The 26,984-nt window shown below is 35.7% G+C and overlaps 2 protein-coding genes across 8 annotated transcripts in view; one reads left to right on the top strand and one right to left on the bottom strand.

Moving 5' to 3' along the window:
* ENKUR (enkurin, TRPC channel interacting protein) overlaps nt 1–13,049 on the bottom strand; it is a 25,524-nt gene extending 12,475 nt beyond the window's left edge. Inside the window, exons 1-3 of one of the 4 annotated variants that reach the window (XM_038529768.1) lie at nt 12,469–13,049; nt 4,915–5,060; nt 1,173–1,396 (exon numbers count right to left, since the gene is read on the bottom strand). In XM_038529768.1, the coding sequence (XP_038385696.1) occupies nt 1,173–1,396; nt 4,915–5,023 (333 nt within the window). In that variant the 5' untranslated portion in view covers nt 5,024–5,060; nt 12,469–13,049. The remainder of the gene's footprint in view (nt 1–1,172; nt 1,397–4,914; nt 5,061–12,468) is intronic. The other 3 variants (XM_038529769.1, XM_038529767.1, XM_038529770.1) reach the window with 3 other exon arrangements.
* THNSL1 (threonine synthase like 1) lies at nt 13,011–26,984 on the top strand. Of its 4 annotated transcripts, none has more exons than XM_038529764.1 (3): nt 13,011–13,159; nt 19,418–19,589; nt 20,781–26,984. In XM_038529764.1, the coding sequence occupies exon 3, from the start codon at nt 20,829–20,831 to the stop codon at nt 23,058–23,060; it is 2,232 nt and encodes a 743-aa protein (XP_038385692.1). In that variant the 5' UTR covers nt 13,011–13,159; nt 19,418–19,589; nt 20,781–20,828; the 3' UTR covers nt 23,061–26,984. The 4 variants fall into 4 exon arrangements, with proteins under 4 accessions (XP_038385692.1, XP_038385694.1, XP_038385691.1 ...); XM_038529763.1 differs by lacking the exon at nt 13,011–13,159 and adding an exon at nt 13,260–13,440; XM_038529765.1 differs by lacking the exon at nt 13,011–13,159 and adding an exon at nt 13,719–13,736.

The raw sequence follows: 26,984 nt of genomic DNA, 5'->3' as shown, positions 1-26,984 counted from the left end.
TGAGGTTCTCATTTTGATTTTAAACAGGCATTGGATTCATCTTGGTATATCACTGGACTACCTCAATGCAAACCCCTCATACATGACTATTTTTCCTCTTCTTTCCTTTCTTCCTTTTGCAGTTCCTTTCTTTTTTGCCACAACTTATTATTATGTATGATTATTCTTTAGGTTTCACACTCATATTTTACGTGTATTCCAAGCAATTTTGCACTAAGTATACAAAGTAAAATAGGTTTTCTCTAAGGTATTTTTGTAAGCTTTTTAAATTTTATTTTTTATTTTTATTTTTAAGCTTTTTAAATTTTAAAGATCTTCTGTATTTAAACAAACTAAAGCTCCTATAATTTTCAACATTGAAATTGTATGCTGACCTGATAAGCATTTTTTCAGATATAGAGGAAGGCCCCCAAAGGACAAGATTATTGTACAGTACTTTCAAGGTCTGCTTTACTCTAAATACATTCAAGTTGAAATTGTAATCTGAATTATTTACACTACATTGATAGGATGGATGGCTTTAAAATTATTTTCATCTTCATTTTTCCTCATTCTGTTACCAAGTTACTGCTACCTGATGACTAAATCTTAGGACCTTTCTGAAAGGTTCTTTTTTTCTTTCTTTTTTTTTTTTTTTTTTAAGATTTTACTTATTTATTCATGAAAGACACACAGAGAGAAGCAGAGACACAGGCAGAGAGAGAAGCAGACTCCATGCGGGGAGCCCAATGTGGGACTCGATCTCGGGTCTCCAGGATCACGCCTTGAGCCGAAGGCAGATGCTCAACCGCTGAGCCACCCAGGGGTCCCAAAGCTATTTCTTAGTAATGACTCATTGTAATGACCACGCTATTCATGAAATTTCCACCACACTAAAAATTAACATCTTTTAGAGAATGTTTGTTGTAATTGTGAAACATATTAATAATTGAAATTAAGGGAAACAATTAGAGCTTTTCCCCCTATTGGACTACATGGTGTTATTCATTCCAAATTCTCCATAACTTCATCACATTAGATTTGGACCAAACACAAATTGGAGAGGAATGAGAATTGGCAATCTAGATAATTTGCCCAGTGAGAATTCTATTAATAATAATGTGGACAATCATTATGAACACCATACTTAAATTATTTGCATTTTAGGTCTCATTAATATACCACAAGGCTACCTTTTTATTGATGTATTTGGGAACTAGTCCTGAGGTTTCAAGATCATGCTTGTCTCCAGTTCTTTTGTCAACATAAATTGGTTTAGGCTTTTTAGCCACTCCCATAATGACATCGGCTGCATTTGTGTTTACAAAATTTTTTTCACTCTGTATTCCCATGACTGGATGATCAGTCCTCAGTGGCACAGGAGGTTTTCTGGGCTCATTCCGATCAAACATTTTTTCTGTTAAATACAACATTTCCTTGTTAATATTAAATGATAAACACTGCTATTCAGTACTATTTATAATATCTAGATATTTTACCACTAGTATGTTAGAGTTTTATTAATAATATATTCAAATATTTGGGAGAAAAATCAGTAATCATAAATCCCAAAAATCAAGCACAACATAATTAATATGTTGAAGAACAGTATACCAATCTAAGAGAAGAAGATAAGCACCCCAAATCATTTGCTAGCTAATTAACATATTTTTACTAGCTATCGTGAAAATATTTTCTTATAAAGATATCAACAACAAATGTTCAGCTTTTCCACTGAAAAAAATTCAAAGAAATATTGAAACTCTTTTCTGAGTACTAGCAATATTACTAAGAATTATTTCTTCAGAGGAAAGTTACTATAAAGTCACCAGTAGGTCAAACTTGATAAAAGTCCAAGAATTATGGACTTTTTTTCAGTAGAACTCTTGTTATTATAAGGTATGAAGACCATAGAGTAGCTATGTATCTAACATGCAGCTTAATGAATAAAAATTACAAACACAGTTGAAGTTTCCAATTCACTCCTCCCTGGTTGCATCTCACTTCCTGAAATTCCTACTATCCAGAATTTATCTTATTTCTCTCTACCACATTCTCTTCATCAGCAGCAGATGAAACTGGCCATTTTTACACAACCTCTTCAACTTAACCTTTCTGACTCATCTATTTTTATATAGCTACATCAAAATGGTTTGTCAGAATGCTAAAATGTAAAATAATTACATTCTATTTTCAAGAACTAAAGGCAATAGCCTGAATCTTGGGCAGCCCTGGTGGTGCAGCGGTTTGGTGCCTGCCTTCGGCCCAGGGTGTGATCCTGGGGTCCTGGGATCAAGTCCCACGTCAGGCTTCCTGCATGGCTTCTTTCTCTGCCTCTCTTTCTCTCTCTCTGAATAAATAAATAAATCTTAAAAAAAAAAAAAAATAGCCTGCATCTTCACAAAACCTTACTCAAATCTTAGCCCCGCACAATTACTAGATACTTTGATTTTATTCAATTCTGTACTGCTTGAACTTTTTATGAGTTTGTGTAACTTTTATTAGCAGGAAAAAAGATACTTATTATTAAACGTTTAAGGATTGGATTAATCTCTTGCTATGGGCCAAACTGTGTCCCTCTCAATATTCATATGTTGAAGCCCTAACACCAGTGCCAAAGACACTTCTGTTTAAGCTACTGGGTCTGTGATACTTTGTTATGGCAGCTCTAGTAAGCCAATACTTCTGCTATTAGTTCTGCACACCCAGAAATATAAAGGAGTTTTTGGATATTTATTTATTCATTAATTCATGCAATATGTTTTTGTTAAGCAAATACTATCTCCCCAGATAATGCTCTAGGAACTGCAGATACAGTAGTGAACAAGAGACAAAGTCCCTGTTCTCATGGAGTTTACATTATAGTGGGGAAAGAAAAAATAAAATTTAATACTTAGAATATAATGTAAAAACTTGCTTGAACTATATGTGAAAGAGGCCATGTTTAATTATGAATTGAAAGTGCATGCAAATGTAACTATAAGGAAATCTGTAGCTTTAGAAATATATATGAGGTAAAAATGAATTCTTAGAAAATGAGGAAACACTTTAGAAAGGCTGATAATTTATTCTTAGATGAGTAACTAGAATAACTTATAACCCTTGGTTGGCTGTGGGTGTCCACTGGATGGTGCCTAGAGCTGGCCCATCTTTTTCTTATGTTATACCTATTTAAACATGATCTTTTCTCTCATCCTAGGGGCAGGGGTTGGCAGTGGGTGAGGCTTGCAAAATGGGATGAGGATCTTTTCACAAATCATTGGTAGTCATAATTATAAATCTAAACACCAAATGGTTTGTTTTCTTAAGGTTATATCAAAATGGCAATGTCAACATAGCCTTGTAGTCATGCAGATGTTCTAACAATTGAATTTACATAAATGTTCATGTACCTGTTAGGTATTGTTCAGTGTGTCTAGCAAATTATTGTCTTCAAAACTATTGTATTCAAAATGACAGAACATGCAAAAAGAGCCAGGAAGCAGCCTTGGTCTATATTACCTTTAACTCATTGGATTGAACTCTCACAAGACCCCAACCTTCTTGATTATTCATAGGTCAATATAATTATGTGTTTGTTTTGTCTTGTTATAAGGGGGGAGATAGACTTCTTCCCTTATTTGATATTTAGGATTTATTTATTTAGCTTGGTAGTTATATAACTTGCGTAACTCTAGAGAAGATACATGAGAAGTTAAATAATATCATTAAAACAGACTAATTCCATTTTAAGATTTTCCAGTGTTCTCAAGTGATTGGTGGTCACAAAATACCAAAACTCCCCTTGAGAAAGATCCAAAAGAGACTTTTGAAAGACATGAATTTATGCATGAATGTCATAGTTTTAGATTTGCTTTTTCCATCTTTCCTGATAATATCCTCAGCCTTTGTCATGGCATTATGGGTATGAGAGAGGATTGTAGGATATAAAATACGGCCACGGGGAGAAGTACTTTCACCTTTGTTTGTTTGTTTGTTTTTAATAATAAATTTATTTTTTATTGGTGTTCAATTTGGTACTTTCACCTTTGTCAAAAGGTATACCCTAGCTGGATTTGAGATGTTGCATTATTTCCCTGATGCCAGGTAACATAAAAAAGCTAACTTTTCAAAAGAGCAAGACTAATTTTCCTCTCTCTATTGTCCTAAAACATCAGGAAAGACACATCAGGGATAGGAAGAATCTGTTTCCATGCATACATACCTGCCCATTTTCCAGATAACTTTCTTCCTAATATCTATATACTCTATGACTGTGATTGATTACATGATTTGCAAGGCCTCCATGACAACATGGAGCTCTTTGATCAAAAATTAAGAATTTCAAGGTGGCAAAAGCAGTGCATTAAACCAAGCTTTTAAGCATACTGTGACCACACACAGTATGCCGAAGAAGCTGGCTTTGTCTCCCACTCATTCACGAAGGTCCCTCCATTACACCTGACTCATTTACTGTCCTAATGGTCTTAGAGATCTGGGAGGCTTAAAGCCCATGCCGGATAGTTGCTTCAACCAGTTTTAATAGTTGTGATTCTTATCTCTTGCAGAAAAGACCAGACAGAATTTAGATGCCAGGTACTCTTCTTACTGGGGCTTAGGACACTTCTTATCATTGTGTTTTTTACTGAAACTGCATGGCTATGGACAAAGATGGTGAAGCATGTGGTACTGGAGGTGGGGCTTTATTGGATAGTCCAAGATGGTAGTTCAGATGCTTGCACCATCACAGGGAAAGCCTATTTGGGAGACAACTTAGCATTCTCCACTTTCTTTTGCCACTGCATTCTCTACTTCTACTTTCTCCTAGAATTTCAGATTCTCTTAAACATGAGGAAAACATCACTTGTGAATATTTAACATTCATTGGCAGTAAGATAATTCTAGTTAAATGATCTGTTAGTACTTTTAATATTTAAAAAAAATGTTAAAACCTACTGGGTGGTAGAGTTTTTTCCTTTGAATGTTTCTTCAGGAAATCCTTTGGAGAAGGTACTTCAACTTTTGGTGGTCCCATAGACTTCATTGCCATTTTATGTTTTTGCATGTTGTCTTTTATAGACGTCTTAAAAATAGATATGTACCTACAATTTAAAAAAAGTTGTAGCATTTGTATTTCCAGTAAAAGTGATTTCAAGTTAAGAAATGCATACATTTTGGGCATCCCGGGTGGCTCAGCGGTTTAGTGCTGCCTTCAGCCCAGGGCCTGATTCTGGAGACCCAGGATCGAATCCCGAGTCGGGCTCCCTGCATGGAGCCTGCTTCTCCCTCTGCCTGTGTCTCTGCCTCTCTCCCTCTGTGTGTGTGTGTGTGTGTGTGTGTGTGTGTGTCTCACTAATAAAATAAAAGCTTAAAAAAAAAAGAAATGCATACATTTTAAATACATATAAGCCTATATTCATTCAGAGACAGATGTAAAGTGTAATTATCTGAGCCCCTATCAAACACCCTTGATGGAAGCTTTGCCCTCAGAAAGAGGTGCCAGGGTAAAGATTATAGTATTTCTTTGTTAACATGTGTAGCATCAAGAGTGATGTCACTTCTCCCACTCCTAATATTGGTGACTTGTGTCCTCTCTCTCTCTCTGCTGATCAGTTTAGCTAGGTGTTTACTTAATTGATCTTGTCATTGTGTTTCTCTAATGTTCACATGTTTTCCATTTCAATGATTTCCACACTTTATTATTTCTCCTTATTCTGGCTTACTTTGCCCTTTTTGTTTTAGTTTCTTAAGGTGCAGGTTTAGGCATTTGACTTTAAACCAAACAGTTTTCTAACAGAAGTATTTAAAAATGTAGAATTCCCTCTAAGAGCTGCTTTTATAGCTGCATCCCACAAATCTTTCATTCAGCTCAAAATACCTTTTTAATTCTTTTTTGATCTCTTCTTCGATTAAAGAGCTTCTTCACATGTGTTTTGTTTGGTTCCCAAATATTTGGGGATTTTCCAGGTGTCTTTCTGGTTTCTAACTAATTTCTACTATGGTTAGAGAATATATTTTGTACAATTTCAATTCTCTTAAACTTTCTGACACTTGTGACAATGGCACAAAGTATGGACTATCTTGGTAAATGCTCTCTAAACACTCAAGAAAGTGTACTTGGCTGTTCCTGGCTGGCATATTCTACAAATATTGATTAGGTAAAACTGGTAGTGTTTTCAAATGTTCTATTAATTATGGAAAGATGATGAAATCTCTGTCTACAATTGTGGATTTGTTCATTTCTTCTTTTAGTTCTATCAAGTGTTGTTTCACATATTTTGAAGCTATGTTTGAAGGTTCATAGCATTTAAAATTATCATATCTTCTTTTTAAAGATTTTAATGTATTTAATGTTGGCAAATTGAATTTAAATAAAATATATTTTTCTAAAATTTTATTTATTTAACAGAGAGAGAGCACAAGCAGGGGGAGCAGAGGGAGAAGGAGAAGCAGGCTCCCCACTGAGCAAGGAGGCCGATGTGGGGCTTGATCTCAGGACCCTGGGGATCATGATCTGAGCCTAATGTAGATACTTAATCGAATGAGCCATCCAGGCACCCCAAATTTTCATATATTCTTGAACTGACCACTTCATCATTATAAAGTAATGCTCTTTATCCCTTTTAAAACTCTGTATAGAGACACCTGGGTGGCTCAAAAGTTAAGCATCTTCCTTCAGCCTAGGGTGTGATCCTGGAGACCTGGGATCGAGTCCTGCCTCAGGCTCCCTGTATAGAGCCTGCTTCTCCTTCTGCCCCTGCCTCCTGTGTCTCTGCCTCTCTCTCTCTCTCCCTCTCTCTGTGTCTCTCATGAATAAAATCTTAAAAAGATAAAAATAAAAAAATAAAACTCTGTACTCTAAAATCTACTCTATCTCCTATTAATAAAATCACTTCAGCACTCCTTTGCTCTATGGCAACAGTGTTTTTCCATTCTTTGAGATATTTGCTCTTTCTTCTTCTGTATGTGATGTTTCTTTTTCCTTTGGCTGCTCTTAAGTTTTTTTTTTATTATTATTACTGGTTTTAAGAAATTTGATTGTAACGTCTCTTGGTGTGGTTTTCTTCTCTTCCTCCTCCTTCTTTTTCTTCTTTCTGCTTGGAACTCATTGTTCTTGTATTTGGAAGCTTCATTAAATTTGTCAAAATTTTGGCTGTTATTCAAATACTTTTCCTGTTTACCCATCTCTCTCCTCTCCTTCTGCAATTCTAATTATAGTTATGTTAGGCTGCTTGATGTTGTCTACAATGCACTGATTGACTATTTTCCTTTTCAATTTTTTTCTTTAATTTTGTATTGTTTTATTACCATGTCTTCAAATTCAACAATATTTTCTTCAGTGTTTTAGCTACTGTTAATCCCACCCAGTGATATCCTTTATGTCCAGAAGTTAGATTTTGGTCTTTCTTTTTTAAATCTTTTTTTAACCTTTCCATTTCTCTTTGTATCTTGCTCATTTTTTCCTTTACATTTTTTGAATACATGAAGAATATTTAAAATAGTTTTAATGCTCTGGTCTATCAAATCTCTCATTGATGTCATTTCTTTGTCTGTTTGTATTGACTGATTTTTCTATTGGTTATGCATTATATTTCTGGATCCAGAAGAACTTTGAGTCTAGTTCTAATTTGGCCCCATTACTGAGGCAATATACTTTTGAGTGCACTGCTCAATGCCCTGTGTCTTAAGAGGTGTTTCCACTCCGGCTGGTGGAAATTTGAATTTTATCTGGATCTACTGCCTTCTGTTGGTTATTTCTCTGGCCTCAGTAGTTTCATCATATACATGTACTGTCAACCAACAACTTCAAAAAAATCCTCTTGCATATTTCCATAGCATACACTCTCATTGTCTCTCTCTCCAATTCTCTTCTCTCTGGTACTATGTCTCTGTGTTGTGAATTCTACATGCCTTAACCTCTCCAGACTCTGAATTCTGTCTCCTTTAACTCAGAGAACTAATGGGTTTTCTTTAAATTCCTCTTCCCTGGATTTTGGTCTAGAAACTTTCTAGGAAGAGTGTTGGGGCAATCCTAAAGCTTGTTTCTTTCTCCCAGAAATGACTGGTGTGTGCTGTCTCTTGTCCATTTTATGAAAACTATTGTTTTACACTTTTTTCCCCTGGTTTTTTAGTTGTTTAAGGTGAGAGGGTAAATTCCATCCTTGATTGGAAGAAGTTTAGCTACATCACTTTTAACAGCTTGTATCCTCTTCTTATACGGATAAATTTGTTTGAAGAAACATTGAATTGTTTCTTGCTTTTAGGGGCCTTTCCTTAATCTTGAACTCAATGTCTAGGGATTAATTATGGTCTAAACTGAGTTTATTAGATACTTTCAAAAATAATGTTCAATCCAACCTTGTGCCTTAAATTTCATATGCAAGTTGGACCTGGTAAATATCCCTTGATTAATAAAATAACTTTCCCTGTGCTAAGAAAAAAGTGTGTATATGCTTACTTCTTTTTAATTTTCAAAATCTTGTGATTCAATACATTATTTTGTGAGCTGAAAGCTTACCCATTTGTTATACAAAACAATACATTTTATTCTATAGGAATAATTTTTTACTTTTCCAAATTATAAAAATAAGAAAATATGAAACTAGTATAGCAGTATATGCCAATCACAACTCAATTTTAAAAAATGAATAAAGATATAGTTTTCCTCTATCTCCTCAATCCATTATCCAAATACATTTTCTATATTTTTATTTCTGTATGAAATATAACTTGATTTTAAAAACTTAATATGATGATCTCTTCCCATATTAGTAGTTGTAAAATTTACTTTCTTTTCTTTACAAGAGATGAAGAGAAGTGTTATTATTATGAAAGTCTGCTGAGACTAGACAGCCAAATTAAAATCTGAATAGCAATTTCTAACACTGTTATAAAACTCCAAGACCATATATTGGAACAATGGGAATTTTAACATAAAATTGAAAACATACTGAAAACAAAAACTTTAGAATATTTTTTACATTCTTTGAATATAAATTAATTTTAAGGGACTACTGCTTTCCCCAACTTAATTATTAGCTACAAAATATCAGCAAAGTAGGTAAGACCCTCAGGAGAAAATGACCCTGTCGTCTAAGATTTCATAATAGTCAAGATTGCTTAGCAAAGTTAGATACATAATTGGACTTTAAACAAAGAGATGTTACAAAGCCTCAGAAGATATAGATTTAACAGAATGGAAATTGAATAAAATAAAAGGTAGTCCAAGAAGGATGAGAACCTCTGAAAATGAAATTCTGACTACATGCCATAGATAACACCAATGAAAGCCGGAAAGCCTTAAAAAAACCCAGCCAACTAATGGGTAGTTAGACTGTAAATATTCCCATTTTTAAAAAGCATGCATCCAGAAATTCCACAAGGGTGAGCCTGATGTCAATTTTGGAAATCATCTGAAAGCTTGTAGAGAAGTAATGATTAAATGAGCCATTTGGGGTTTCAGGTCATTGAAATGAACATCATATTTTTTACAGATTATTTGACTCATGAATCAGGCAACTACCTTAGACATACTGATGCACAACTTTATGTTAGCAAAGCCTCTTATCCTTACTTATAAGGTAGATAACTATGAATTGATTAATGGATTCATATGGATGACTGACTGAACTCTTAAAAACAGTATTGCTGTCAGCCTAGAAAAAGGTGTCTAGTAGCCTACTAAAGTGCAAAGTATTTGTCCTACTTAATGACAGATGGAGATATAAAAGACATTAGATTTGCAAATGTCACAAAGCTGGGAGGGATGTTTGAGAGAGTATATGAAAGATTCAAAGTTCAAAACTATCTCCATAGATAACAATGAATTTAGATCAAAAACAATCAGTTACATTAATTATACGATGGGACAGATGACCTTAGCCATAATTTATGAGGGAATTTCAATGTGAGGCAATGGGAGAATATGAATGTCAAAATGCTAATAAGTGCATTAATAAAAGTACTGCGCTGTAATGAAAGGTATAATGGTCCCATGGCCTATTCAGTACATACCTGGAATATTACCTTAAACAAAAGGAAAAGACAGAATGATTGGTGATGTTAAGTAACCGGAGCCATCTATGGAAGGGTGACATATTTGGTGACATCTCGGAAACCACCTCATGCATCATGAGCAACTGAAATTTTGAAAACGGATTCATGGCTTCTCACTGACTTTAACACTGTCATATCTTGAGTCCCAGATCATTAAGTTCAACTGCAAGAGGATGCCCTTCACCCCACTTTGGTTCCATATATCCATTTTCTATGTTCTCATTTAGTTACTTGCATCTCTCAGTAGGACTTCCAATAATAAATGGTTTTATTGTTAGTCAACATGTTAAAGTTTATATTGTAGTGTCCCAAGGAGACTGGAACTTCTGAAGTATGGGAATTTCACAATGCAGTCAGTTGTTGAGGAATAGACCTCTTTGTGAAAGTTGGACGGTCATCTTGCTGGTCTTGCACAGAACTGCAGTGAGTTTTCTTGAAGCTGAATTTATAACTCAGTAATGCAAATAAGCCTTGGAGGTTAATACATTTCTTTCTTATGATTAATTCTCACTATTAGTAAAGGGATTGGGTCAGAGCAAGTTAGTGTGGTGAGAGGAATTTGTTAAATGTGTTAATACACTCTGTTTTTATGTATTACTAGTTGCTTGCATGACATCTTGTCAAATTAAAACCCCCTCAGGGTTGTTGCAGACAATGTAGATTGTTGTCTTCTCACCCTAACAGAGAGAGTTCTTTGGCACTACATTTGGACCTTCTCTCCCCTTCACCACGAGGTCCTTTTCTCTACTTATTCCTTCAGAATCAATCAAGGAGTTTGTGCTGTAACTTCCAAAGTTCCCCAAGAACATTCCCCAAGGGCAATGTTATACACATATTAGGGGCTCAGTTATTGCTTGCCAAATTAATAAAGATTGTTCCTATAAAATTTCTTGAAAAAATACTTAGGTGCCATAAAGGTGCATCTTTTTAATTTACCAGTAACAAAACGTCTATCTAATAAAATATCTTACCATTCAAATTCAGTACTCAATAAAAAATACAATCTACCAGTGGTTACAGAAAGGTTACAGGAATTTCTGACCATAAATTCATTCAGCAAGAGTTAATTAGAATACTCATAAATTCTGCAATTCCATCACATCTTACTTTACATTCCTCTTTCCATTCTCAACTAGATTTTGAGAAGCTAGTGGAAAATAATATAGGTACTGCTCTTGTTAAAATTAGACACTTGGGCTTAAAATGGAAGGATTTTCCCACTTGTTGATGTTATGTACCCCAAGTAATTACTAGTAAAAATAATTGACCATTAGATCTGAAAGGAATCTAAAAGATTAGCTAAGTCATTTAGTTTGTTTTACACATCAGAAAACAAATGAAAATTTATTCATGATTCCCAAACCAATTAGTTTCAGAGCCTACTTTTTAGCCTGGTACTCTTTTTTAAATTTATTTATTTATTTATTTATGATAGTCACAGTGAGAGAGAGGCACAGAGACACAGGCAGAGGGAGAAGCAGGCTCCATGCACCAGGAGCCCGATGTGGGACTCGATCCCGGGTCTCCAGGATCACACCCTGGGCCAAAGTCAGGCGCCAAACCGCTACGCCACCCAGGGATCCCTAGCCTGGTACTCTTTCAGTGTGGTTTTGACTTGCATCAGCAGAAGAAGAAAGGATTAAAAAAAAAAAACAGCACATATTTCAAGTACTAGGAGGAATAAGATTTTCTGCACTGGTTATCTTCCATTCTCCCCATGGATTACATAAATTCTAAGCCCCTACACAAGTGAGTGACTGAGATATTTACTTGGGGGTTAGATTTTTGGTTTTTTTCAGTAGGGTTAGCTTTTTGAAATGAGGGGAGTTTAAGGGGTCCTAACACCTACACAAAATTTTAAACTCAATTACGTATTTTGGGGTCTCCACCCATCTCCTCTTCCTTCTATCCCACTATCAGATTTGAAAAAGACTTTAGAAGCTAATCTATTTTGTTTCACCTACAACTGAGCCTCAGAAACACAAATTTACATTTGACTATCATCTCCGAAATAAATAACTACTATCCCTTTGGGGAGGGAGCGGTAGTGTAATCAGAAATAAAACAATGAACTCCTGAAATCACATAACAAGTATCCTAACACAGAATAATAAAACTGTGATTTTCCCTTTTCAACAGCCACAAGAGATTTCACGCTATTTTGTATGCCACATCATGTATGAACAATTAGATACATTAGAAAACAATTACATACTGTATTAACAGGCAGCTAACATAATAAAATGGCCCTCTCACAGCACTGGGCGGTCCTCTCTGTGAATTGGGAGATGATAAATACCTAGATTTTGCAATCTCTTCTTTAAGAAGCTGACATTCAAGTCTACTTCACTGAGACAAAAAAATACATATTTTTCAACGTTATATGATGCTTAGTTAATCCTGAAATGGCATAATTATTCCGTATTCTAGTTTCAAGTGATAATCTTTGCTTACCCACATACCTAGGACGGTGGGGAGGCTCCTTCCAGTCACTGGGTATGAGGTTATAAATGCTCTCAGAAAAGCAAGTTGTATCCATGGCCACCAAAACGACTCCTTAAAAATACTCAACTTTTTCCCTCACTATCCCAATATCTGTGTCTCTTTCTTCACTGTTCCCCTTTCCTTTTCCTACTCGTGTCTTCTCACGGAACTAAAGTTTCTCTCTTTTACCTAGTTTCCCTTTGACCTCTTCTCAGCAGTCCTCTCTTGGGAAGAAAATAAAATAACCCTTCTAATTCTCTTCGGGGTTGCTTAGCGTTAGTGGACGGCGTGGTTGCCTTGGAAACGGTTGCTAGGCTACGGGGAAGTGGAAGGCAGCACCGCGCACGAGGTTTCCTCTCTTCCCTCTGCAATTTTTCTGCTTGAGTTCAATGAGGAAACCACCGTTTATGTGTGCCTTTGGGAATAAGGAGCGGAATGGCGACCCCTTAAAGACATTGCTCGTCGCTGTCTCGGCGGACTTGGACAGAAAGACAGACCCACTAGAGAGTAGGGCGCGCAGCGGGTTCGCAGGCGTCACACAATGAGTCAGTCTCTTGTGCGCAGGCGCCGATCCCTGAGTGGGCGGGGCCAGCCGCCGAGGCCTCCGCGGAGAGCCGCCCCGGGGCCGGGGGGAGGAGCCTGAGGAGCAGGGAGGATTCCGGTAGGTGGAGCGCGGCCCGAGAGTCACGTGCCCAGGGTGCGGGCGCTCGGGGCGTGGGTGTGGCGCGCGGGCGCGCAGGCCCTCACCGGCGCAGGCGCAGAGGCCGCCGCGCGGGGCTGGGGGCGGGTCCGGCCTGGCGGAGGCCCTGGGCCTGGGCTGTGGGCGAGCCGGTGTGAGAGCCCCAGAGGTGCGGGACCCCGTCCCGAGGCGGCGGTGGCGGCTCCTGGACGCTCCTCCCCAGTTTCTTTCCTTTGCCCCGTCTTCTCAGTGAGATTTTCTTGGTGAGTGATTTGAGGAGAAAGAAATGGAACCAGTAGACACCGGTCCGTCCCATTTGCATGCCTTCCCCACTGCGTTCCTTGTTCTCCTTCCCGCTACTTCGTTGTCATCCCGCCTGTGCGCTCGTCTTCCCCGCCGCTTCTGCCGGGCTTGCGGGGAGCTCGCTGCGCGGCCCTGCTCGCCACCTGTGGGAGTCGCGCCCCCGCGCGCCCCCGCGCGCCCCCGCCTCCCCGTGCACCTGTCGCACCGCGGGCTTCGCTCGGCCTCCCTTTCTCCGGTTCGCTGCCCTCGGCCCCAGGTACCTGCTGGTCGGGCCCCTCCTCTTAGGTCTTTATCCACAGACGTGTGCACTCGGTAATTTGTGCAAAAGCAGCCTAAACCAGGAGGAGCCTCTTAAATGGGCCCTTGAATTTTTACCCATTTTTATGGTGTTCCCCCCCCCCCCTTGTTTTTTTTAATTGTCTTCTCGGGAGCGGTGTTCCGTTTTAACCGTCTGCTCTTCCAGAAACCTCTTTATGCTGAAAGAAATTCGTACAGAAGCCTTTGCCATCCTGAGTCTCTAAAAGACATTTTGGCAATATTTTGGAAAGATAGTTGGTCTGAATGAACCTGACAAAGGCCACTGTCCACAGGGAATAAAGATGGTCAAAGATAAGACACCACCAGTTTTGGTCATTTCACTGCCAGGGTACTCGGTAGAGAGAGAAAAACAGCACGATGGCTTCATTAACCATTAGTTCCTACTGAAAAGGCTGTGCAGAATGGGTGGGTCCTTATCATTTGGGACTCCTACTGAATTTCATCAGATAAGAATAAATTTAGGTTTTTTCTTATCCAGTTGATCAGATTTTTATTTTTATCCCAGACATTTAGCATCTTATTTCGGACAAGTGGCGCTTTGGTGATGATGCTCCTGCTCTTCACATCGGATTTTCTGTTTTTCAGAACTTTTTTTTATGTATATACCACTTTGTTGTTTTCCTTTCCCCTCTGAATATTTTATAATTTCGGTTTGGAGGTTATTTTGTTTGCTTTGCTTAGCATGTATAGAGAAAAACTCTCTTTATTCGTGCTAAGATTTGAACTAAGACTTAAAATGATGATACCATTAACCAAGCGGATGGTCATTGGCCAAAGCTTATAAACTTTCTAATGAAGAAGCAGCACTCTGGGACGTTTCATATGAATCATTTCACAAAAAATGATTAGGGCAAAGCATGATTTCTCCAATTAGTAAGTGTCAACCAACCTTAGCTAGTCTTGACTTTCTGGTGTTATGGAATACAGTAGTTTCACTGATAATCAGTATATTTATTGTGGTTTTAAAAATACCAGTTCATGATCTCCTCACTATTAGTATAGGTAGTTTACAGTCATGGTGAAGTTGTTAAAGCATTTAGAAAGGAACTTTTTTCCTTTCTAGATACTTTCTCTATAATTCTGCTTGCCTTTTTTTTTAAACATTTTATTTTTTTTTAATTTTTATTTATTTATGATAGTCACACACACAGAGAGAGAGGCAGAGACACAGGCAGAGGGAGAAGCAGGCTCCATGCACCGGGAGCCCGACGTGGGATTCGATCCCGGGTCTCCAGGATCGCGCCCTGGGCCAAAGGCAGGCACCAAACCACTGCGCCACCCAGGGATCCCTCTGCTTGCCTTTTGAAAGCATATTTACAAAGAATATATTTCTAATTTTTATAGTTGCCTCAAAATGGCAGTACTGTTCAAGGAAATGTCTGTGTCCAATATGCCTACAGGGAATCGGCATTTGTCCACTGACAGAGGTCATGAACTTTATCTGTAAAGGGCTAGATAATTAATATTCTAGGCCTCTACAGGCCAAATGGTTTTGATCAAAACTGTTCAACTCCACTGTTGTAGCTCAAGAGCAGCCAAAGACCATACTAAACAGATTAATGAATAAATAAGTTGTGTTCCCATGAAACTTTATTTTTAAAAAGGATAGTTACAGTTTTGCACAGATTTGGCCTGTGAGTTATAGTTTGTGCAGACCCCTGCTATAAATGGTTTAACATACAAGTTAGAGTGTTTTGCTGAAGACTAATTCTAACTTATATGAATAAAATGAGCTTAGGTAAGAATGTAAAAAGAGACAACTAGGAGGAAAATTAACCCTGGATAAGAGATGTTCTTTATAATAATATAATTCTAAGTTACAGAATTAAAAAGGGTACTTAATTAAAAAGTCTTTTGAATTAAATACTCAAGACCATTAGGAGAATATCTAACAGTGAAAGATTAGCAAGAAGAAAGGCTTAATGAGCTTTTGGTACTAAGACAGAGGCAAAGATGAGCAAATGAACTTGTAATTCTACTTTTGATTGTAAGATCCCTGTGATTACAGCATGGCACTAGAGTGTGTGGTCTTTCCACCCTCTCCACCTTGCTATTTCCAGGAAAATAATAGCTGACTACCAAAGGTTTGCTGAGAGGAATTTTGCTCAGTATTCCAGAGCAGCTGAACTATACCTCCCCTGGTTAGTTTATGTCGTAGCAAATTTGCATTTTTTAATGTATTGGAAAACAATTTATTGCTGTAAGAATGCAGTAATTTTTAAGGATTTTTTAAAAAGTATCAGGATATCTTCATAAGATAATGGACCAGATTTAGTCATTCTTCTGAGAAATTTAGGTTGCATTAATATAGGATAACAAGCAAAATCATTGCATAAATATTTTTAGAAGTTCATTGAACCACAGCCAGTTCTCATGAAACAATTTTTTAAATGCTGTGTCTTACATTTTATTTTGGAATAGTATGTAACAGATATTTTAAATGGGTGACAAATGCTAAATCATCCTGACTAAATAGGATTTGGATAATTTCCCAAAGGAATTGGAAACTAGATAATTTTATAATGGAATTGAAAAATTTCTCTGGACCATTTTGGAAATAAAAATTGATAATGGGTATGATTTTAGTTGATTAGCAATCATCTAGTGGTGTCCTTAGGAAAACATCACTGTGAATAGGTTGATGAAAATTAATATGCATTTCTGGTTTAAAAATGTAAGTTTATTAGTATTCATAAGAAAGAATTTTAAAATAATTTTAAAAGTGATTTCTGTACTTTTTTTTCTTGAATTCATTGTTCAGTTTTGATCAGCTTACTACAGTAAAATTGTGAAGTTTTGTGCCTTGAGCTCAGAGAGTACTTGAATTATTTTATTTATGTGGACATTCTGTTTTTGTGTTTTAAAGTCTGCTGTGACACTGACACAGCCTTTTCATTTGTCTATTTGAATGACAAGTGTCTATTATGTCTAAAAAGTAACCAATGGAGTTAGTGGATCAAAGAGCCCCACTATATGTGATCAACAGGAAAACCTATTTAAAAAATATTAATGTATAATGGAGCTGTGTAGATTTTACATCCTCTGAGGAATTAGAGAGTATGACTAAAATGTTTTCATGAAGAACTTGGCTCTACAAAAAATACTTAAGAACATTGACATAGTAAAACACGAGTACTTTATGGCCAAGAGATTTGGTCTTTAAATACTGCTTTTGTTTTCTGACTCCTGTGATTGACTTACATTTAATTTGAAAAAGTTTTGTCCTTTGGCCAAAGAAAAATTGCCTATTCATGACCACTAGACTGAAATACATAGTAAAGTAAAAATAAAAGAAAAAGCATAATAATATGGCTTTCAATCATATAGGAAAATGATATGCAGTTGATCCTCCCTTTTCACAGGTTCCATATTTGTGAATTCTACTCACTAAAATGTATTTATAAGCCCAAATTAATACATGCGGAACTTGTACATTCATTCATGGACACATGCACAGTGATGAAAAATTTGAGTCTCCTGGTGTGCATGCTCTTAGCTGAGATCAAGCAAGATGATGCCTGCCTTGCTGTTTCAGCTCAAATACTGTAAACGAGTGTCCTCCCATTCTATTTAATATCACATTTTTCTCATTTTTGTGCCTCTAGTTGATGATTCTGCTGTTTAAAATGGCCCCTAGATTGTTGTGTTGCCTAGTGTTCCTAAGGTAATAAGGCTGTGATGTACCTTAGAGATAAAATGTGTGTGTTAGACAAGCTTCATTCAGGCATAAATTAGAGTGCTGTTGGCTGTTCAGTGGTAATGAATCAACTGCATATATACGTATAAATTATATATTAAAAATGTATAAAATGATTTTAAACAGAAACACATAAAATTGTTTGGAATGGAACAATTTGGAAGTGTGGAAGCAATGGGAATATTCACTCTTCACTAATTCAGTATGCATGCTGACTTTATAGAATAATACCATGAATAATGAGAATTGAGTTTATTACCTCTGAAGTCAAAACTTAATTTCCAGATGAAAGTTACAATGGATATTATTCCATCTTGTCTGTTGGTTTGCTTACAATGGATGTTGAAGCCCTAAAATTAATTTGTGGCTGAAATGTCATAAAACAAAATTTTAGGGGCAGCCCAGGTGGCTCAGCGGTTTAGCACCGCCTTTGGCCCAGGGTGTGATCCTGGAAACCTGGGATGGAGTCCCATGTCAGGCTTCCCTGCATGGAGCCTGCTTCTCCCTCTGCCCGTGTCTCTCATGAATAAATAAATAAAATCTTAAAAAAAAAAAAAAAGACACAAATTTTATTATGTTACTTAGAATTCATCTTCTTTATTTTTCTTTAAAAATGATAATACTTGTTACATTTTGTAGCCTTTTAACAACTGCCTTCTGCTATTTTCAGGAATATTTTTATTGTGAAATAATATTGATACCAAATTGCATTAAATTGTCACAATTTATATAAAGTAAGGAAAACTAAGGTTACAAAAGGTAAGGTGAACAATGCATAATGTTTGTGTCTAACGTTGTCATCTACTTTTGATGGAATTGATGATAAGCATTGTAGCAACCAACACAAAGTGGAAAAGATCTGTTAAAAGATTTGATGTCCATACAAACCAACCAGCTACTCAGGTAACAAATACTACAGTTACTGCTAATACAGACATCCAAAAGTTACACACTGAGAACCAAAAAAGAATACACACTCCTAAATAGGAGGTAAGTCAGGTGGTTTTAGAAAGTGTTTCTCCTCCTCCAAGAAAACTAGCTGGTGTTAAAGTACTTTATTAGAATACAGTTTAATAAAAGACATTGCTAAAAAAAAAAAATAAAAAAAAAAATAAAAGACATTGCTGATATGACTCAAGTATACACTTCTCTGATCCTTGGTTTACTGCAGGGGAAGAATTAGACTGTGCATAACAAAACAATTTTTGATTCATGCTTAAGTACCACTATTTTCTCTGAAGGCTTAGCAACTAACCAAACCATAAAAACATACACCTACACTTGAGTCTAGATATTCTGATTCAATTTATGTGTTTTTGGTCCATTGTCATTGAGTAGCAATAATTAATATTTCTATATATGAGAATATTCTTTGTGCCAGCCACTATGATACGTGTTTTGAATTTATTATAAACTCAAATAGCCAGGGAGTACCAGTGTGTAGCGGACACTGTATTTGCACTTTTTACAGCAACTATGATTACATACAAATCATGTAGTGATTCAGATGGATAAAACAACCTGTAAGAGTAATTCAGACATTGATTTCATAGCTTTAGTCCACTGATTTAAATTTTTCTCTCATCACTAAACATCCAGTTAAATAATTAAAATTTCAAGTATCATTGTGAGAGATTGTATATTTGTTCTTATTTGGTTATATTCCTTTTGTATTGCTTGGTGGAAGAAATTCCTTTAGTACTGTTTAATGAAATTTATTTTCCGTTATAAGACACAGATGTTGGAAAAACACAGGATCTTAATATTTTAATAATAGATTTGGGGAAACTATTGAAAAAGGCCAATTCATTATTTTTCCCTACTTTAAAATTTTCAGGTGGATATTTTAATAATAGACCAGTCTATGTGTGGGAATTTGTAACATTGCAGTGATGATTAACTTGAAAATTTTTCTATTATAGACTCTGTTTTTTCCAAAGATTGACTTTGCCTCACCATCAACAAACTCTTCATCTAAGATTGATTCCTGGGTGTCATATGTTTACAAGTCAGTGGGAATTAAGCGCATCTCATACATGCTGAAAAGCCAAATAAGGAAATGTATTCCTTCTCTTAACAGTTCTAATTTAACTTGTAAGTTAAATTCAGTGTTAGTTTTCAAAATTCTTTAAATGTTTAATTACAGAACACAGTAGCAGAGATAATCAGAGTAGTAAATGATCGAAAGTTTTTAGAAAGTATTTGAACATACCATCTAAGATTTAATATGACTTAATTGCAGAACGTATGAAAAGCCCCAGTACATATGTGTGGAGTTCCTTTAGTCGATTTAAATGAATGTTGCAGCAGTTACTAAATTGCATTTTACATATACTCAGAAAGAGTTTGACTTGTCTGGCATGCATTTGTGTTTTAATGGTGAGTATATTTCCAAAGACACAGATTTTAGCAATATGGGGAATTGCAGAGCTGCTTTGGATGCCAGAATAATTATTTCCTCTCATCATTGGAAACATTCCTGAGGGGTTTTTTTTGCTATCACTGTAGAGTCTGGAATTTGAGTTAAGTGTCTCCACTGATAATGTTTAGAGGACAGAAACAAAAGTGACGGTTTCATGCAGATACAGTTATAGATATGTAGCCTTTGACTTTGCTGTTAATTATCAATTTTCCTTAATTTGCATAATACACCTTTCATTTTAGATTTTTTTTAAAAGACTTCGATATGAAAAATATTTAAGATTGATTCTTTACAGTATGCATACAAAAGGCACATAAGAAAGAACATGTCATACCTTTGCCCTATAGTTTGGAAAGTTATTTAAGTATTTTGTAAGCAAATATTTTACTCTACTTTCTGGTTGTGAATTTTATGAGAAATTTATGAATAGCATGATAGTCTGTCAGCATGTTCATATAACTAAAGTTAGAAATTAAATATAAAGAATAATGTTCAGCTTTTGTGAATTGCAAGTAAATAACAATCCCAAATAATCCTTGTTTATAGGGATTATAGACCAAGAAACAATTTTCATTACAGGAAAAGACATACTAATCTAATGTAGTATTTTTTTTTAAGTATGATGTGGCATTTTCTGAGTTAAGTGTAGCTTTAGAAATTGTTGAAGTTTTGATTATTTGGTCTTGAGATTGAAAGATTATTTAAAAGGATAATATGTAGTATGTGAGAATTTAAAAAATGTCCCATACATTTGAAAGATTTCTAAATAGTTTATGATGTGGTTATTTTCAGTCCTATTTGGGATTTTAAGTCTGTTAAAATTAGTAATCAAATGTCTTTTTTTGTTTTTATGTTTTGAAAAGGGCTAAAGCCAGTTTTTAGGTTGACTTGGGCAGAAAAGTGAAAAGAGAATGCTCCACTTTAACCGATGTCCGCATCTGAAACAAATAGCCCAGAAATGTTTTTCTAGTATACATGTTAGAACGGATAAACATGTGCAGCTGTTTCTTTCAAGAACCTTTGCACTTGCAGAATTCAGGAAGTCATGGCACTCAACCCACTCTGTTGTTGGAGACAAAAATATTATCCTGATGGGACCGCCTGGTGCTGGGAAAACAACTGTAGGCAGAATAATAGGTCAGAAACTAGGTTGTTGTGTCATCGATGTGGATGATGATATCCTTGAAAAAACCTGGAATATGAGCGTGTCTGAAAAATTACAGGATGTTGGTAATGAGCAATTTTTAGAAGAGGAAGGAAAAGCCGTGTTAAACTTCTCTGCATCTGGAAGTGTGATTTCCCTTACGGGGTCCAATCCAATGCATGATGCTAGCATGTGGCATCTGAAGAAAAATGGAATAATTGTATACCTGGATGTACCTCTAATAGATATAGTAAGCCGTCTAAAATTAATGAAAATAGATAGGATCGTAGGTCAGAATGCTGAAATATCTCTGAAAGACTTACTTAAGTTTAGAAGACAGTATTACAAGAAGTGGTACGATACCCGTGTATTTTGTGAAAGTGGGGCTTCCCCCGAGGAGGTAGCTGACAAAGTGCTTAAAGCAGTTAAAAGATACCAAGATGTGGACTCAGAAACATTCATTTCAACAAGACACATTTGGCCTAAAGACTGTGAACGGAAGGTTTCGACAAAATTCTTCAGTGAAGCAGTGATTGAGGGGTTAGCTTCTGATGGTGGACTCTTCGTTCCTGAGAAGGAGTTTCCAAAATTAAACTGTAGGGAGTGGAAAAGCCTAGTAGGAGCAACCTACATAGAAAGAGCACAAATACTGTTGGAAAAGTGTATACATCCTGCTGACATACCTGCTGCCAGATTGGGAGAAATGATTGAAACTGCTTACGGGGAAAACTTTGCCTGCTCAAAAATTGCCCCTGTCAGGCACCTTTCAGGCAACCAGTTCATCCTGGAGTTGTTTCATGGACCAACGGGATCATTTAAAGATTTGTCTTTACAGCTTATGCCTCATCTTTTTGCACACTGTATTCCACCAAGTTGCAATTATATGATACTTGTAGCTACTTCAGGAGACACAGGGAGTGCAGTCTTAAATGGCTTTAGCCGTATTAATAAGAATGATAAGCAAAGAATAGCTGTGGCCACATTTTTTCCTGAGAACGGAGTAAGTGATTTTCAAAAAGCACAAATAATTGGCAGTCAGAAAGAAAATGGATGGGCAGTGGGTGTCAAGTCAGATTTTGATTTTTGCCAGACAGCTGTGAAAGGAATTTTTAAAGATTCTGATTTTACTGGCTTCCTTATTATGGAATATGGAACAGTCTTAAGTTCAGCCAATTCCATAAACTGGGGCCGACTGCTTCCCCAAGTAGTTTATCATGCTTCTGCATATCTTGATCTTGTTAGCCAAGGATTTATTTCTTTTGGAAGCCCAGTTGATGTCTGTATTCCCACTGGAAATTTTGGTAACATTTTAGCAGCCGTGTATGCCAAAATGATGGGAATCCCTATTCGAAAATTTATTTGTGCCTCTAATCAGAACCATGTTTTGACTGATTTTATAAAAACAGGACATTACGATTTAAGGGAGAGAAAATTAACACAGACCTTTTCACCAGCAATAGATATTCTTAAAGCTTCAAATTTGGAACGACATTTACACTTGGTGGCTGATAAGGATGGAGAATTAATGACAAAATTATTTAGTCAGTTAGAAGAGCAACATCACTTCCAGATAGAGAAGATGCTAGTTGAGAAACTTCAGCAGGATTTCGTGGCTGACTGGTGCTCTGAGGGAGAGTGTCTGGCAGCCATTCATTCCACCTACAATACTTCAGGATATATTCTGGATCCACACACTGCTGTTGCAAAAGTGGTTGCAGACAGAATGCAAGATAAAACCTGCCCAGTGATTGTCTCATCTACAGCTCATTACTCCAAGTTTGCACCTGCTATCATGCAAGCTTTAAAGATTGAAGAAATCAACCATAACTCATCAAGTCAGCTTTATTTACTGAGTTCATATAACGCACTGCCTCCACCGCATGAAGCTTTATTAGAGAGAACGAAACAGCAAGAGAAGATGGAGTACCAGGTCTGTGCAGCTGATGTGAATGTCCTGAAGAGTCATGTGGAGAAACTAATACAAAGTCAATTCATATAAATTTTTTTTGAATAAAATATTTCTTTCTGGCGATAAACATATGATAATAAATTCCAGATGTTGATTTGGAATAAAATAGCATTTTCATTTTTTTTTTGTAAATATATCTACATGTAGATCTTTTCTCTTTTCGAATTTCAATAACGTGATTTCTATAACAACATTGTACCTGCACATGCCCATTGGAACCTTATAATCTGGAAGTGACAAAAGGGTACCATAGTGCATGGACCTTTGCGTTGCACTGTGCTTTGCACTCATGAGGGATATATCAGTTTCCACTACCTTATCCCCACTTTTAAGTGGATCAAAATGTCTGGTATTCACCTGGAAATTAAATATTTAAGCATGGCTGTTAAGTAATACATGTGTAACCATCACTAGTTTTCTATTGACTAGAAAGGTAATTATCATTCAAATGGCTAACTTGTACGGAAGAAGTAGTAAACTCACTCTTAAAATAGGGCGAGTGTTTTTACCTCTTTTCAAACTCCCGTTATGGACTACAACTAACTACATATATCCTACACCATCCAAATTAGCTAAGTGCTCTGTCCTTGACTCCCCTTTGGATGGTTATAGTTAGGATGAGGTACTTTGAAAATCATGAAACATGATTTAAATCTAGGACATAATAGTCACCATATAACTATTTAGTAGTGGATATAGAAGTAAAATTACTTATCTATTTCATGAGAAAAATTTTCCAAACTTCAGAGTATCTGAATAGTCTTAATAGAAGTATATTTATAGTTATAGGTAACAGTTTTTCTGTGTTATTTGGAGTCAATTGCTATATAATTTGTCTCTCTTTTCAATGAACATTGTCTTTTTTGACAACTGAAGTCACAATTGATACACACATATCTAGATTTTCTTTCTTTGTAGTAACTAATTTTGACCATGATTTACATTTATGAATTTACTGGATATTTTATTTCTGAATATGAGATTGTTGCTGAAAGGATCTGTAGTGTAATGGACTACTCCCAACCACAAGATGGCATTCCTAACATAATTTGTCTTTGTTGATAACATTCTGCTTCATTTTCTAAGAGAGCTACCTCCATGAAGAAACATATTAAAAGTTGTAAGGAAAAAATTTTTAAATAGTTTAATGAGTGGAAACAATGCGTTTAAAAAATATTAAAAATCAAACCAATTTTGCATTAACATTGGATCTCTGGATTGGCTTCTGCAAAGTTAAGTTCTAAAACTAAAAATTGAAAACCAGAAGCAGTGACAAGAAAATAATGGAGGATTCAAAGTTCCCTTATTCACGTATTCTTATTTTTTTCTTTTGTTTTTAAGAATATCTGTTTAAGTGGATATGTTTAAAAAATAGAAGAGTGAACAGCTAAAAGTTCACCATGCATATGAGAATGCACTATTTTTCTGAAAGGGGGACCAACAGTGCTAAAAAAAAAAAAAAATGAATTCTGTCCTCAAGCACTATAGCTAGGGAGACCACATGAAAAATGAAGCCACGTACAACACAAAAGAGTTCCTGCAAGAAGATAGTTTATGAGTAAGTAAAAAATGAGTGATACAGTTAAGTGCTGTAAGGATTATAACAAAAGGAAAGGATTGACCTGGAATAGAACAGGTTTCACAGAGGACATAGAACCTGAAGTGGGTCTTGAAGGATGGGAAGATTTTCTAGGTGAAAAAGAAGGGGAAATATATTCGAGACAGAGGCCAGAGAAACCTGTAAGGTGATATGTCCAAGAGAGCACCTGTGTTTGTGGTCAGTTGTTAATCTCACTGCCCCAAATTGTCACTTGATGCCTTCATTTCTTCTCAAACCCAGCTTCATCCTTCCCCTCTAAGCTAATAACCTTGCCTTATTCAAGAAAAATGAGCCACCATATCTGATGCATCTCCATTTCCCATCAATTGTATAAATCTGTGCATATTATTCTAGCTTTTCCTACTTCCGTCTGCCTGAATGAGTCGTGCTTGTCCTTCACATGTGTCATATCTCATCAGTCATCCCTGCTGTTTCTTCAGCCTCCGGTCTCTGATGGAACGTTTGTGTCATTCAGGTTCTCTCTCTTCATATCTTAAAATCATAAGAGCAAAACAAAATTTCTGTAAACATTCACATTTCTTCCCATCTATTATTTCTTTATACTCAAGATCAGTGGTCTTCAAAAAGAGTTGTCTATACAGTCACATTTTCTTCTCATTTTCTCCAGTGTGTAAAGTCTATGTAAAGTTTGATGAGTAATCAAATACCCATATACTCACCATCTCGCTCTTAAGAGTAGAGCCTTACACCTTTGATATACTATGCTGTCTCCTCTTTGATGACATGCACTTCTCTCCCCCACAGGTAACCATTATCCTAAATTTTCATCATTCTCTTGTTTTTATACTTTTTCACTGCTTAGTTTTGCCTTTTTGTTTTGAATTTTATGTAAATGGAGTCACATTGTATGTATTTTTCCATGCCTTTGCATTTTGCTTGAAAACCTTAAAATAAAAAAAAAGAAAGAAAGAAAACCTTAAAATCCATCCATGCAAATGAGTGGAGTCACAGTTCATTGATTTTTATTACTATATAATATTCCATTGTATGAATACCACAGCCTATCCATTTACCAGTTAATATATATATAGACTAATTTTTATCTGTTCTTGTATGCTGTAGGTATATTGTTTTGTAAAGCTTGTGTTGGAGACTAGTGAATATGGGCTTTCAAATGTTTGTACTTATTTCCAAGAATATGTAAAAATAGATTTCATGTCTTGGTATTATTAAAAACTAGTGCTTTGTTTATGAAACGAATTATTAAATTTCAGACTACAATTTCTAGCTTTAACTATCTTTGAGAAATTGTTTTATAATGTCATAGTGAATTTAAGATTTGGGGGGAAAATAAGATTTTAAAATTACATATTAATGGAAATCAAAATATGTTTCTGTCAAATTAGATGGTGGAAGGCAATAAATTGTTTTTTATGAGGTTTTTGTTGGATTGTAATACTTCACTTTGAAAAACAATAACTTATGGCAAATACTGTTTGAATCCATCAAATAATTTATAAACCTTACATAATTCAAACTACTTAATATTAGTTTTCTTAAAAAGGCTATTTTCATGTGAATCTCAAACCCATAAAATCATAAATAGTACAGTTTTTGTACCAATCCAGGAACATGAAAAATCTCCATATGAAATAGTTATCAGTATGGGTACCGTGTATCTATTCCAACCATTAAATCATTAGTTTTTCTCTCTTCCAATTTTAAAAACAAATAGCCTCTTTCCAAATTAAAGTTACCATAAGCTCTTCTGTTTCAAAAAAGTAGAGCCAAAAAAATTGCCGGTGTTAAGTGAAAGGGACTGTCAGAAACAAAAAAATAAATCAGCATAATGTCTAGCAATATTCTGATCAATTGGCAATATTTTCATGAGAGCTCTACATCAAAAAGTTGAGTTTGCTTTCTACAGTAGGGTGCATTAATCAATTTAGCTTTTTTTCCTAAACTCTGAATTCTTATGACTTTCTTCATCTAAGTGGTAATAATTGTCTTGAGTCACTGCACTGAAGTTACATGTGCAGATATGACACTAATTCAGGTTATCATTAGACACTTATTGAGAGCTTAGTGGTTTATGAAATGCAGAGTTGCTAATGGCAAGTTAAACTTCATTTATAAATATTAGAGGAGTTATGACTTAAATTACTTAAATTCACAATGAATTTTTAAAAATAAATTCTCATATTTGGTAAATGAGTCTTAAAATTGTTCAATTTAATATCATCTCCCAGTAAGTTTGAGGTGTTTTTAACAAATGCTTTATTATTGTTTTTCAAAATGGAAACTTTGAGATCAATATTCCAGAGTTTATGAGAAATGCCAAAAAAAAAAAAAAAAGAGAAAAGCCTCCAGGAACCATTTTGAACAGATAGAAG

This window comes from Canis lupus, chromosome 2 (genome assembly GCF_011100685.1).
Source record: "Canis lupus familiaris isolate Mischka breed German Shepherd chromosome 2, alternate assembly UU_Cfam_GSD_1.0, whole genome shotgun sequence".
Classification (NCBI taxonomy): domain Eukaryota; kingdom Metazoa; phylum Chordata; class Mammalia; order Carnivora; family Canidae; genus Canis; species Canis lupus.
Note: the sequence above shows the minus strand (reverse complement) of the source record. Positions and strands in the feature narration are given on the sequence as shown.